The following is a 15,737-nucleotide window of genomic DNA, read 5'->3' on the forward strand; positions in this document are numbered from 1 at the left end:
GTCAGCGTTGGTCTGTGCAATATTTATGTTGGTAACCATGTAACATAAAGAATGTAAGCATGTTTCCCTATGGAGTGATTTTAATTATCTAACCTGGTGTACCTTCTCCCGCTATTTTTTTTTCTTCACTTCTCTTAGTAAATAGTAAATTAGAGTCCTTCGATTTATATTCCAGAAGTGTACCCCTCGGACACCCAGTGATAGGGACCTTATCATTTCAGGCTGCCTTTGACAGTCTTGCTGCGGGTTACATAAATGTACCCCCTCAAGGTTGAGAAGCACCATATAACCACCGGGATGCCACCATTGTTCATGTGCCACTTGTCGTACCCAAGCTGCTGGCTCACTGGCATGAAGGGATACCGCTGTGCTGGTTGTTCTGAACATACGGTGCACGCAGCTGCGGCAGCGCCTGTTGTTTGCTGCAACATCAAGTCCAGCCTGTTTCATTTCATCCCTGTGGTGAAACTTGTACATTGTCTAATCCGTTTCAACCTTTTTAAACTTTCATCCTGTAGTTTCTGGCAATATCATGAGTTCAATCAAGGTGCATGCTTTGTTTCATTTCATAACGGATCAAGTTTTGCATGTCCATTTAATTAACCGAGCATATTGTGGATTATATGAGCTACTTCTTTTATGGTGATACCAGCAGACCTTACAATGTAGACATCAAGTATTCTAGGTTAAAGGAAAATCAGAAGTAACACTACCAATGTTTTAAATAGCCGGCTATAGCCCCGCTCTAGCCTCGCTATAGCTTTTTGATCAGGGTGCCGCTAGATGGTACTCATGTACGTTCGATAGTCCGCTAATAGCCGGCTATAGCCTGCTATAGTTGATTTGAAGGACCGTCACTATTTGCCATATCCCGCTATTTAAAACATTGAACACTACCGAACTAAATGTGATTGCCTTTAAATTTCACAGGTTTCCAGGTGAACATAAGTCCAGTTCTATCCCGTTTTATACATCTTAATTATTTTCCTTCTTTCCTACTAGACTGTGAGCAAAATGCAACATGATCGTGAGAAAGGGAATTTCAGGGCCGAGAAACTGAGCTTCGGAAACATGTACAGCTCTTGTTGAGTAATATATGTCACATTATATCACGCTCTTTTTTTATCCAGGCAGGATATTCATGTCCACACTCCAGCAAGCAGTTAATTGCTTATTTTGTACAAACTGGGCGTCACGTCCACGGTCCTCTTCTTTCTTTCAACAAATCTCTCAAGCAGGGATCACTCAGATGTACACTCCCGATATAAACAAGCAGGGGTCACTATCATAAGTCTAGCAAGCGTACTTCTTTGTTCTGCCGTATCAGCTTTATACAATCTGGCCGGCCAATCACATGTGCGCGTCATTTTTATATCATCTGGCCGGACACCACACTCCACGGCAACGCACAAGCCCTTTTCCACAAACAATTTCGTACAAGCACCGTATCTCTTCATCTCCTATTTATACCACCAAGTACCACCCAACAAACCAGACCAAAGTACACAGACTTGCCATCCTAGGTTGCATCTGCCTCTGCAGTACTGTCATTGCAGATCGCTGCCTAACTGAAGATGGCCATCCACAGGGCTTCGCTTCTTGCCGTCCTCTGTTGCATTTGCCTCTGTGGTACTGTCATTGCGGCTCGTGAGTTGAACGGTGACTTGTCGATGGTGGCGAAGCATGAGAACTGGATGGCTCAGTACGACCGTGTGTACAAGGACGCCACTGAGAAGGCATGCCGGTTCGAGGTTTTCAAAGCCAATGTTGAGTTCATTGAAATGTTCAATGCTCAGAATCACAAGTTCTGGCTCGGTGTCAACCAATTCGCTGATATCACCAATGATGAGTTCAAGACAACCAACACAAACAAGCGGTTCAAAGCAAACTCCATCAGAGTTCTTTCTTCCGGGTTCAGTTCTTTCTTCCGGGTTCAGGTATGAGAATTTGAGTCTTGATGCCCTTCCAGCAACGATGGACTGGAGAGCCAAGGGAGCCGTCACTCCTGTCAAGGATCAAGGCCAGTGTGGTAAGTCAAAAAACAATGTGATGCATTGCCTATATGTGGTAATATTTTCTAGTATAACACTATAACAGCACAATTATTTCTAGGCTGTTGTTGGGCATCTTCTGCTGTTGCCGCGACAGAGGGCATTGTAAAACTGAAAACTGGGAAGTTGATCTCACTGTCGGAGCAAGAGTTGGTTGACTGTGATGTTCATGGTGAAGATCAAGGCTGCGAGGGAGGACTCATGGATGATGCCTTCAAATTCATTATCAAGAACGGAGGCCTTACTATGGAGTCCAACTACCCATATATTGCAGCTGACGGCAAGTGCAAGGCTGGATCCAACAGTGCCGCAACCATCACTGGCTTTGAGGATGTGCCTGCCAACAACGAGGGCGCCCTTATGAAGGCGGTGGCAAACCAACCCATGTCTGTAGCTGTGGATGGAGGAGACATGACGTTCCAATTCTACTCTGGTGGGGTCATGACTAGCTAGGTCCTGCGGCACTGACTTGGACCATGGAATTGCAGCCATTGGATATGGAAAGACTAGTGATGGCACAAGCTATTGGTTGATGAAGAATTCACGGGGCACAACTTGGGGCGAAGATGGGTACTTGAGAATAGAGAAAGACATTGCAGACAAGAAGGGCATGTGTGGTCTTGCCATGGAGCCTTCTTACCCCACAAAATAGGATGATCGTCAAATGCCACCTAATCATGCATAATCACACACTACTGCAGAACCGGACTTTAGCGCCGGTTCGTAAGGGCCTTCAGTGCCGGTTCTGCAACCGGCACTAAAGAGTGGAGACTAAAGCCCCCCCCCCCTTAGTACCGGTTCATCACGAACCGGCGCTAAAGTGCCACCACGTGGCACGAGCCAGGCCCGGGTGCGTGCAGGACATTAGTACCGGTTGGTAACACCAACCGGTACTAAATGTTTGGGTGTATTTTGGTATTATTTTTTATTTTTCCTTATTTTGTGTTTTCAATTTAATTTAGTGATTATTTTAGTTGTTAAATCATTAGGTGAAAGTACCGCAGATTAGTTTTGACTGGATGCATGTGGATCCTAGCTAAGTGATCAAGTATATGCCATATCCATATTATACTTGATCACCTATAATTAAGTGATCAAGTATAATATGGATATGGCATATACTTGATCACTTAGCTAGGATACATCCAGCTGAAACTAATCTGCGGTTTCTTTTATAAATGATATAATAACTCATCATCCTCATCATCATATTAATATAAAAACTCTTGCATCATATCATCAACAACAGTAAATTAGCTAGCTAAAAATCATCATAGTCGTCATTACCACTGTTTAATCATCATAGTCATTACCGCTATCTAATCAGCACCAACACTAGCTTAAAGAAAAAACATTCACTTGTACCAGAAGCAAAGATATCATCGAGTTCAACATGGTCATCATATTATAAGCGTTCATAACACCACAAAAGCAAATCACCCTTTGAGCTTAAGTTCAGGACGAAGAACACGGACATGAGAGGACAAAAGTACTAAGAGCATGAAGTAGCTAAATCACTCCTGCTGCTCTCTCTCAGGTAAAATAGCATAGAACATGTATAGCTTTCCTGATTCATCATACTGGAGCATGCAGATGAACCTGTCTCCTAATCGTGGGCTATGCTTCTCATTGCTGCCCCCTAGTACTTCTCTGCTGGGATCGTTAACAATTTTGCTCCAATCTTTCACTATTAAGCATTCATCGCTTTTAGAAATCCTGAATGCACTCATGTGCAATGTAGGATATCTTGGCCGTAAGCTAACCATTGACATGTGACCTTTAGTCTCAATCCACTGAGGCACAACTGTCATCGGGAGTCCCTGTTGAAGAACATCGTATAGTAAGTAATATACTTACCAATGAAAGTTTAGCAAAAAAATAATGTATGCAAAAGATGCACTGAGGACAAATAGTAAAAATGTTACCATCTTTCGTAAATAGATGTGACCGTAGTTCAATACGGTCACTATTGGTCGCACATTTTGAGTACTAACATTTCTAAGTGCAGGAAGAAAATTTTTCTTAACAATATGAAGATCCTCAAGCCATGAAACATAATGACTTATCTCCTCGCAGTTTAGTTCAGCTCCGGGACAGTAGTAGGTCCTGTCTACCAAGCGCCGGACATGTTTGCTTGAATGGAAATAAGCTGTCAATAGAAATTAGTTGTCAATTATTTTTGAATAAACAATATCAAAGGCATAAATATGGTTGAGAAACTCACCTAATGGTAGAACTGGAGGCGTGTGCACATCGACCCAGATGTCTCTATTACCTTCTATATCATCTTCCGGACGAATATCAAAGGTGATAACCATATCAGGCTCAAATGCATAAGCCTTGCATAGTGCTTGCCAAGTTTTGCATTCAAAATAGGTTTACGTGTCTGCAATGTATAATTTGACGTTGAAAGTATAACCATGCTCGGTCTTCAGGTAAACTCTCTTTACCTCCATGGTTTCCATAGCACTGAAACCTATCTTATCCAAGACAAAAATTCTTGCATGGCAGGGGATGCGCTAGTAGAATAGTGAAAATTTAAAATAATAAGTTGAAGCAAATGAAGCATATATAAGTCATGCTTAATTACGAAAAAATACTTGTCGTTGTGACTTACTGTATCCACTTCGAAGGTCTCATCCAGCTTGATGTTGAAGCGCTTATCATCAAACAATGAAATTTCTGTCGCACAGACCGCGCTGGTCTTCACAGTATTCACACTTAATGAAATCTTTTTCATCGTCAGACGACATTTCCTATGTTCATATAGGTGAAACATTAAACACTTACTAGTTCTATTAATTCAACTACTTCTATTAGTTCAACTAGTTCTATTAATTCAACTAATTCAACTAAGCATTTAATAAAAATAAACTTGTTCTATTAATTTTCTTACTAAAATAAAGTAGCTAGTTCTATATAGTAATATTTTAATTAGATCATCAAATCTCAGATATCTAATTTTCTTACTAAAAATAAACTAGTTCTATTAATTTTCTTACTAAAATATATAAAGTAGCTATATATAGTAATATTTTAATTAGATCATCAAATATCATATACCTAAATTTTCTTACTGAAAATAAACTAGTTCTACTAATTCAACTAGTTCCACTAAGCATTACTAAGAATAAACTAGTTATATTAATTCAACTAGTTCAAATAATCTCATATACCTAAATTTTCTTACTAAAAATAAACTTGTTCTATTAATTTTCATACTAAAAATAAACTAGTTATATTAATTCAACTAGTTCAAATCTCATATATATACCTAATTAATATCTAGCTAATTCATCTAAAATTGACGTTAATATTTAACATCTTTTCCATATAATTCATCTAACATTAACATTCTAACATTCTTATCTACGTAATTTATCTAACATTAATCTAAACAACAGAAAACAGAAAATAAGTAAAAACAATGTGTGTGTGTGTGTGTGTCTATGTGTGTGTGTATGTGTGTGTACGAGCGGGGGGCGGCGGCGGCGCGAGACGGCGATCCGACGGGGACGGCGCGACGACGAGCGGAGGGCCGGGGGCGACGGCGCGATCGAGATGGCGACGTAGTACGGGGCGACGGCGGTGACGGCAACGACGGGCGGCGGGGGCGGCGAGGGCGGCGGGGCCTCCGAGTGCGGCGCGCGATGGGCGACGGCGCGGCGGCGACGGCGATGTCGCGCGAAGTAGTTGGAGAAGAAGTGGTGGTCGATGAAACTGAATTTTTCATAAGTGCCATATATATAGGAGGGGCCTTTAGTACCGGTTGGAGCCACCAACCGGTACTAAAGGCACATTTTCGCCAGGCCAAGGGGCGGGAAACTGCCCCTTTAGTACCGGTTCATGGCTCCAACCGGTACTAAAGGCCCACTCATTAGTACCGGTTGGAGCCACCAACCGGTATTAATGGTTGTGCGCTGCCACCGGCGGTGCATAATGTTTAGTCCCACCTCGCCGAGCGAAGGGCAGCCGCACTGGTTTATAAACCCAGCCGCGGCTGCTCCTTCGAACTTCTCTATATAGCAGGCTTCTGGGCCTAACTTCGGCGCGCTGCCCTGTGAGCCTGCTGGCCCTTCTGGGCCTGTATTTGCAAACCTTAGAACAATTTTTTATCTAATTTTCTTCTATTTGTTTCTGAGTAGTTTTTTTTTGCTGTATTTAGTTTCTTTGTGAATATAAAAAAATTATATAGTTTTTTCTTTTCTGCATTATTTATTTTTGAGTAATTTTTTATATAGTTTTTGTCTTTTCTGTTTTATTTATTTTCTATTTTATTATGATGCATACTGAACGCAAAAATTGGCTGGAGTTCAAATAAGTTTAAAAAACATTGAAGTGCCCATGTAAAAGATGAGTTCTCGTCCGAAGTCCTGATGATACCATGCCAAGTTCCAACATTTTCAGAGTTCATTTTGTAGTGATTTTCAATTTCACCGTCATTTAGCTCTCTAAACAAATCGGTAAATGACTCAAAAATAGCAAATGATGTCAGAACGTGTTGGAAATTGATGACGCCGCTTTGAATGATGCATACTGAACGCGAAAATAGGCTGGAGTTCAAATAGTAAAAAACATTGAAGTGCCCGTGTAACAGATGAGTTCTCGTCCGAAACCCTGATACTCCAAAAGAGATTGTCCAATTTGTACACGAGGTGCGTCCAGTTTTCGCCGTGACCCTCTCTACTCTTTTGCACATGCTATGCGGGTGAAATAATGATACCATGCCAAGTTCCAACATTTTCAGAGTTCATTTTGTAGTGATTTTCAATTTCACCGTCATTTAGCTCTCTAAACAAATCGGTAAATGACTGAAAAACAGCAAATGATGTCAGAACGTGTTGGAAATTGATGACGTCGCTTTGAGTGATGCATACTGAACGCAAAAATAGGCTGGAGTTCAAATAAGTTTAAAAAACATTGAAGTGCCCGTGTAACAGATGAGTTCTCGTCCGAAACCCTGATACTCCGAAAGAGATTGTCCAGTTTGTACACGAGGTGCGTCCAGTTTGTACACGAGATGATTATCATAAAAAATACATTGATTATAAATGATCTTTTTGTGTACAATCTGAATTGTCAATATGAGTCCTTAACGGTTTAGAAACCTGTGAAGACTCATATTGCGACCACAAATTCTACACATAGAGTTCAATGAAGACCAAGTGCTTGTGATAGTTTGAGAAGTAACATATTTAAGGTGGTAAAAATCTTGCTAGGGGAGCGAGGTGGGACTAAAAACAGCCTGCCACAACCTCTTTACTACCGGTTCGTGCCACGAACCGGTACTAAAGGTGCTGGCCGGGCCCCATTCTCTTTAGTACCGGTTCGTGGCATGAACCGGTACTAAATGAAGTGCCGGTGTAACAGATGAGTTTTCATCCGAAACCGGCCTTAATACTTCGAAAGAGATTGTCCAGTTTGTGCACGAAGTGCATCCAGTTTTTGCCGTATTGTCCAGTTTGTACACGAAGTGCATCCAGTTTTTGCCGTAACGCAAGAAGTCCGGAGTTGTAATAAGTTATTAAAAATAAAAAAGAGACGCAAAGCTCGTTAATTAGCTTCAAGCCTTTCGGAATAGTGTAGACTGCACTGCACATAGCTCCATGCACTCTACCCTATTACTCAAGGCTTGAAGCTACGCAACGTGAAGGTGAGCATTGCGCCTCTTCTTCATCGTCTCTGCACTCAGGGCTTTTAAACCGCTCCTAGTGCCTCTCTCTTCGCGAGGTGGGACTAAAAAACAGCTTAGTAAGAAACTCTAGTACCGGTTCATGCCACGAACCGGTACTAAAGGTGCTCGTGGGGCCACAGCCTCATTAGTACCGGTTCGTGGCACGAACCGCCGCTAAAGGTTCGCCACGAACCGGTACTAAAGATCTCCTCCCGCCTAGCCGTTTGAACCGGCACTAATGGACACATTAGTGCCGGCTCAAATGCAAACCGGCACTAATGTGTCTCACATTTGATCCTTTTTCTACTAGTGACAGTTCTCAAATAACTAAGGTCCCCATACCCTATGTATAGTTCATATGCGTCCGTAAACTGTGTACGATGATGTATCTTATGTGCATACATTGCTATACTTTGTATATTAATACCATACGTGATATATTGTATGAGGAAATTTTATTAAGAATTATGTTGGTACATATTCCATGAAGCTTTGAAATGTCTACAACATTTGACTATGTTAAGAGTAAACTCCAAAGGTTATTTTCATATATATGGATTTTATATAGTTTCATTGGGTATTTATTGGAATGTGCAACTGGACAACGGCTGAGTGTTACTATCCCTTACATAACGGAACAAATGGAGTATATCTTAGGGGAAAAGAAAATTTGTCATTGGTGTACGGTGTATTTCTCAACCATGATAATTTTTAGTGTATTCTCTCGTGTCAAGTTACTGTATGAGTGTGCTTTTTTCAGCTTGCACAAAACTAGACAAATCCAAACTCTCCATATAGTCAATTCAGGTATCGCCATATATAAACCGGATTCTTATAAAGGTGACCTATACAAGAAGCTTTAACTTCATACACGACTTCTTGATGAGATTGTATTGTATAGTGAAGAGGAAGAATACTCCTCGATCAACACATGTACGTTGAACCAGACAATCAGTGATGAATTACAGTTTAACTACAAACATACCTGGATAACTGGATCCAAATTGAGCTCCGTTAATACATGGATGCAACCATTTCTTATCTGAATTCCCTCCTTCCTGCATTGCCTCATTTGCCTTCTTCATCCACTTTGCAACATTTGTATGACACTTCTCATTTTTCTCCTCATCCATCACCATCAAGATGCACCTCTCCATCTCACATGCGCTCTCCACCGACTTTGATGTGGTTGACTGGTCTGTGGACCATGGCATTGCCACCATTGGCACGCCAGCAACCATTACTTCCGTTGCTAAATTTCATCTGCAGTGCATCATGGAACAACATGCAAGTCAAAAAGTGCAATATAGAACCCCTCATAAAACTTATATTTATAGCAAAAAATACAAAATTTCTCATATAATGCCTATGGCCTTATGCGCCAAGACCCCAAGCGGTGGACACCAAGGCACGATTAATCCATTCTCGCACCTGTCATGGAATTATTCAGATACTAGCACAATGCCCTTTGCTTAATTAGGAGATTGTCCAAAGATGTTGATGTCTTGTCGTTGTTATGTGAGTCGTGATTAAAAAGAGAGAGAAAATATAACTAAAGCTCATCCTTCAGTCGCTGGATAATCTTAAGCGACCATAGTGCGTTATTTGCAAGATTAATTGTGATATAACATTTTGAATTTTGAAACATAGGAATATGAGCATGCATGAGTAAGTTGAATGCACAAGATTGTGGACCAAATAGGAGAACAACGTCTATCGCCACGTTAGAGTTAGAATTGCAAGTATAAGCACGTTGAAAAGATCTTTATTTATTTATTTGTATGGTGCCACATGTGGATAGAAAATATAACGAAAACTCATTACTAGTCTCACATGTGGATAGAAATGTATTTATTTATTTGTATGGTCTCATATATGAACTCGTCATCAACTCCAACATTTATAAATGCCTAGAAAAGATCTATTGTGCCTCACTGAACCTCACAATGGAGAGAAAAGGCTTGTTAGAATTGCAGAGCACATTTCCAAGCCCGACAAGCTCGCCGACATCAAGGTTGTAGACCGTCCGTATGCGCCGTTGTTGGGCCGGTGCTGCTGCCGCTCGTGGATGGGAGTGCCTTACAGGGGAGGCTCGGCGTCGAGTTCGTCACCGCGCCGGAGTGGTACCCCGCTGGACGAGGTGGACCACATGGTCGTCAACTCCTTCCGCTAACTCGAGCCAAATGTGAGCAGTGAGCACCACGTGTTTATGGTTTTGGTTAGCTGAACGTAATCTTGCCAAACAAACATAGAACCGTGACTTTTGACCAGAACAAGAAATTTTGACATGTTATGAAACAAAAAAAATATAATTTTTACGTCTTAAGATTCTCAAATGGATTACAGATGTTGTAAAATTCAAATGTAAATATATTGCTCTAGCCTGCACCATTGTGCGCAAAGTCATATAACAGCTTTCTTATTGAGGCGGCAGATTACATGGAAGCAAAATGGCGCGCAAACACAATTGCCCAGACATTGCCGTCATTCTACGTAGACGACGATCGTCTGCCATCGAACAAGACCTATGGCTTCGACCTTGCATCTTAGCGTTCTGCATGGCATGGCTCGACAAGCAGGCTCCTTGCTCTGTGCTCCTCACATCCTACGACACAATCGCCATCCTCGAAACTATTCAATTGGAAGAGCTATGTCATGGACTGTGCAGCCCCTCGACAAACCTTTCCTCGGGAGTTGAGGTCCAACAACCAAAGAGACAGATAAGTTGCCCCAAGAACTACTTGACAAATGCAACATCATTTGAAATGCAACCACGAGACTAATTGTTCCATTTTTCCCTCAGCTGCAGGTGTTGACTCATAGGTCCAACGGTATGAAATGAACCCACTTCTGCACTTGTAGCAAGACGGCTCACAATTGCAGTGAAATGTGTCAAATGAATACAAATTAAGCCTACAATCTGTTGGAAATATGAGCAATTTATCAAATAATTTTGCTAACGGAAATACTAGATAAAGCATGACTAATATAGCAAAGATAAAGCAAGTCATGCAATCTGACAGAAAGAAGGTAAATAGCATCTGCATATCTGAACTTGAACTAAATACATCTAGAACAGACACTAGATGAAATTGCATATGCGAAGTAGAACCTAACATATGTAGGGCAGAAACTAGAGCCAAGAACTGTAGCAGGACTCCTAACAGAAAGAACAAGAACACGTACGGGACAGCAGCAGCAGAAGCACTGGACTTGGGGTCGACATCATCTCCAGCCATGTCATCGATGAGGTTGTTGACGTCGGGGAAGAAGTCGTCGTCGGGGAAGTAGTCGTCGGAGTTCGTGATGAAGAAGTCAGTAGTCGCTCGGAGCGCTCCCCAAAATCCTTATCACCCTTCTACCGTAAAGGACTCAAAGTGGTGCGGTTTCGGAGGCCTACTGTCCCGACTCGCGGTGCACGCCGCTAGCTGGTATGAGGAAGATAGCAGCAGCTTAGAGATTGGAACCGGTGGCGAGAGGAAGAAGAAGTTCTGGTGCATCTCTCTGAGAGGAGCGACCTCCCTTTTATAGGCGCAAGAGAAGGAGGCGAGAGGCTGCGCCGGGAGCTGAAGGGAACGAGGGAGATGAAACGAACAGGCAGAAGCCAAAGGGTGCAGCGTTCGTATTCAATATCCACTACAGCAAAATCTTTCCAGCTCCCGAGTGACCTTTCGTATACCCGTAGTGCGTGGCAAAAATTTAGACATCGGCTCGGCTCATTCCCGCAACCCGCGGCGCGTCGTGACGAGGCGTGGCGTGGCGTGGCGTGGCGAGGCGGGCGGTGGAGGAGGAGCGCGCGTGGATGTCCCTCTTGTTCTCATGCTCATACAAGTGTTGAAAGAACCTCCCTTATAAGGAGGTCCAGCTCCCACTAAACTAGCAATGTGGGACTAACCTTTAGTAGTATCCCTTGCCTTGCACAAATGGGCTAAGTGGGCCTCTAGGATTTATTTAGGAATTTCTGAAATAGTTATTGGGTTGTCGCAAAATAGACTAAATTCCAGAAATCCCCCACCAGATCCCAGAGGCACACGGAAATTTGCCTTTGGTTTCAAAACACTGTTTTATATACCGGTATTGCAGTGGAGACTATTAAGTTGAACTTCCACCTAGAACTCTATGCTACACTAGTAAGCAACTTGAACAATGGACTGGACCTTGAACTGCAAGTTTTCTGCGAATCTAGCTTCACACAAAGCCTTGACTGATACTAGGCTACCGTGGGTCTTCCCCACGGGTGGAGCTTACGCGTCATACTCCGTGACCTTTCATGAGTTTACTAAAGAGAACCTTACTCTCATAGATTGCGACGTTTAACAATCAGACTTATATAGGTGTGTTCTTCAAAAGATGTTCTGCAGGACAACATCTCTGCTTAAAAGAGCCACTTATAACACATTAAGATATACATCAACCTGCCATGCAGATTAGGAGAATATTGCATCTTCATGGAGTAGTATTGTTAATAGTAAGGATACTCTCCTCTCAGTTGATCAACAGCTTGTCTTCCACATCTAATTCACGAGATCTCCGATCACAAAGAATATGTTACCACTGTGAACAACTCATATTGTGGGTCTCATACCCATCTCCCTCGATGCATTATCTATCACATTACGTGATAGACCCTTAGTAAAAGGATCTGCCAGATTTTTAGACGTTTGGATATAATCCAATGCAATAACTCCGGAGTTTCTCATTTTCCTGACGGATTTTAACCTTCTCTGAATGTGTCTTGATGATTTCTTGTTATCCTTTGAGCTGCTCACTTTCGTGATTACAGTTTGATTGTTGCTGTTCATAAGGATACCCGGTGCAGGTTTCTCAAGAACCGGCAAGTCATTCAAGAGCCGACGAAGCCCATCTGCTTCGACCCTAGCTGTATCTAGTGCTGTGAGTTCTCCTTCCATTGATGACCTCGTTAAGGTGGTCTGCTTGCAAGACTTCCAAGAAACAGCGTCACCTCCATGAGTGAATACATAACCGCTCGTGGCCTTTATCTCATCAGCATCTGAGATCCAGTTTGAGTCACTATACCCTTCAAGCACCTTTGGGTGCCCGGTGTAGTGAATTCCATAATTCGCAGTGCCTTTCAAATAACGCAAAACTCTCTCTAGAGCTTTCCAATGCACATCTCCTGGTTTTGAGACAAACCGACTCAGTTTGCTAACAGCAAAAGAGATGTCAGGTCTTGTAGCACTGGCTAAGTACATAAGCGAGCCAATAATCTGAGAATATTTCAATTGATCTCTAGCAATTCTTCGATTCTTTCGAAGTAACACAGTCGCATCATATGGTGTTGGAGAGGGCTTGTAGTCACTATAGCCAAAGCGACTCAAGATCTTTTCCACATAGTGAGATTGAAGCAATGTAATCCCACCATCATCGTCTCTCAACAACTTGATGTTCAGAATGACATCAGCCACTCCTAAATCCTTCATCTCAAAACAACGAGATAGGAAATCCTTGACCTCCTTAATAACATTCAGATTTGTTCCGAAAATCAGTATGTCGTCAACATACAAGCAAAGGATAACTCCCTCGCCCCCACCATGGCGATAGTATACACATTTGTCACCTTCGTTTACAACAAATCCTGCAGCTGTTAAAGTTCTTTCAAACTTCTCATGCCACTGTTTGGGTGCTTGCTTGAGTCCATACAAAGACTTCAGCAACTTGCACACTTTTCCTTCCCGACCATCTAGTACAAACCCATCTGGTTGTTCCATATAAATTTCCTCGTCCAACTCTCCATTTAGGAAAGCAGTCTTAACATCCATTTGATGAACGAGAAGACCATGTGAGGCAGCTAGTGAAAGTAGAACTCGAATAGTGGTCAGTCGAGCCACAGGTGAGTAAGTATCAAAGAAGTCTTCACCTTCCTTTTGGGTATAACCCTTAGCCACGAGCCGAGCCTTGTACTTTTCAATAGTACCATCAGGCCTAAGCTTCTTCTTGAATACCCATTTGCATCCTATAGGTTTGCACCCATAAGGACGATCAGTTATCTCCCAAGTTTCATTCGCCAAGATGGAATCCATCTCGCTACGAACCGCTTCCTTCCAGTAGTCAGCATCTTCAGATGCATAGGCCTCTGAAATAGAACTGGGAGTGTCATCTATGAGATACACAAGAAAATCATCACCAAAGGACTTTGCAGTCCTCTGTCTCTTGCTCCTAGTAGGAACTTCATTGTTCTCCTCCACAGACTTTCAAAGTGTTCCATCGAAATGGCAGGTTCGGTAATTGTAACTGGTTCCTGATTCGATGAACTAGGCATCTCCTGATTAGATGAGGTAGCCATATCCTTCATGGGAAAGATATCTTCAAAGAAAGTCGCATCATTCGACTCCATGATCGTACCGACATGCATGTCAGGTACCTCAGATTTTACAACCAAGAATCTATAACCAATGCTATGAAAAGCATATCCCAGGAAAACACAATCCACGGTCTTTGGTCCAAGCTTGCGCTTCTTTGGAATTGGCACATTGACTTTCGCCAAACAACCCCAGGTTCGTAGATAAGAGAGTTTTAATCTTTTCTTCTCCCATTCCTCGAATGGAGTTATCTCTTTATTCTTTGTGGGAACTCGGTTTAGGACATGACATGCAGTCAATATCGCCTCCCCCCACCATGCCTTGGAGAGACCCGATGTGTCTAACATGGCGTTAACCAAATCTGTTAGAGTACGGTTCTTTCTTTCGGCCACCCCATTTGACTGAGGTGAATAGGGAGGCGTCCTCTCATGGATTATACCATGTTCCGCACAAAAAGCATCAAATTCATTGGAAAAATACTCTCCACCACGGTCGGACCTAAGCCTCTTGATTTTCCGATCAAGTTGGTTTTCCACTTCAGCTTTATAGATCTTGAAAAAGTTCAAAGCCTCATCCTTAGATTTCAGAAGATACACACGGCAGTATCTAGTGGAGTCATCAATTAACGTCATGAAATATTTCTTTCCACCTTTTGTCAAAACACCATTCATTTCACATAGATCTGAATGTATGAGCTCTAGTGGTGCAAGATTTCTCGTTTCCGCAGTCGTGTGAGACTTACGAGGTTGCTTAGCTTGCACACAAACTTGACACTTAGATCCCTTGACAGTGGTGAAACTAGGGATTAAGTTCAACTTCGCTAGTCGCGACATGCAACCAAAGTTAACATGACAAAGACGTGAATGCCACACATTTGATTCACTATTGTTGCAAACATGATTAACAACTTTATTGCAAACGTCTGATAAGGATAAACGAAACAGGCCTCCTGACTCATAGCCTTTACCAACAAAGGTTCCATACTTGGATATTACAAATTTATTCGACTCAAAGACAAGCTTATAGCCATCTCTACACAGAAGAGATCCGCTAACAAGATTTTTATTGACGGAGGGGACATAATGCACGTTCTTCAGCCGCACGATCTTCCCCGAAGTAAACTTCAGATCGACCGTGCCAACACCACGAACAGAAGCACTTGAACCGTTGCCCATCAGCACGGTTGAAGTCCCTGCGGTCTGATAAGACGAAAACATGGAAATATCACCGCATACATGCACATTAGCACCCGTGTCAATCAACCAATCAGGAGAATGACATACTGAAAGAATAGTGGGAAATATACCATACCCAGCATCCTTCATGTCAGTGTCTCCAATGACAACATTAGCGGTCTTGCCGCCTTTCCCAGGATGACGCTTGTCATAGCGATTAGGGCAACTAGGAGCCCAATGATCAGGATCCCCACACACATGACAAACACCTTTCTTCTTGTCATTCTTCTTCTTGAAGTTCGTGTGTTGCACAGCCTTGTTCTTCCCATCAAACTTTGCTTTACCATCAAACTTGCCCTTGTTCTTGAACTTGTGGGGCTGGAAGTTCTTCTTCTGTACCAGATTGGCACTAGATCCTCCCTCAATACCTCGAGCACGTGTGTCCTTTGCTCTCGCCTTTTCTTCCACATCAAGAGTGCCAATGAGATCCGGGACGGAAAACTCCTGTCTCTTATGC

The 15,737-nt window shown here is 42.4% G+C and overlaps 1 protein-coding gene across 1 annotated transcript; it reads left to right on the plus strand.

The window, feature by feature from the left end:
* The first annotated feature begins 1,574 nt into the window (after positions 1-1,574).
* Positions 1,575-2,703, plus strand: LOC123048398 (senescence-specific cysteine protease SAG39-like). Its single transcript, XM_044471506.1, has 4 exons — positions 1,575-1,937; positions 1,970-2,029; positions 2,082-2,484; positions 2,540-2,703. The coding sequence occupies exons 1-4, from the start codon at positions 1,575-1,577 to the stop codon at positions 2,701-2,703; spliced, it is 990 nt and encodes a 329-aa protein (XP_044327441.1).
* The last annotated feature ends 13,034 nt before the right edge of the window (positions 2,704-15,737 follow it).

This window comes from Triticum aestivum, chromosome 2D (assembly GCF_018294505.1).
Source record: "Triticum aestivum cultivar Chinese Spring chromosome 2D, IWGSC CS RefSeq v2.1, whole genome shotgun sequence".
In the NCBI taxonomy this organism is placed as follows: Eukaryota; Viridiplantae; Streptophyta; class Magnoliopsida; order Poales; family Poaceae; genus Triticum; species Triticum aestivum.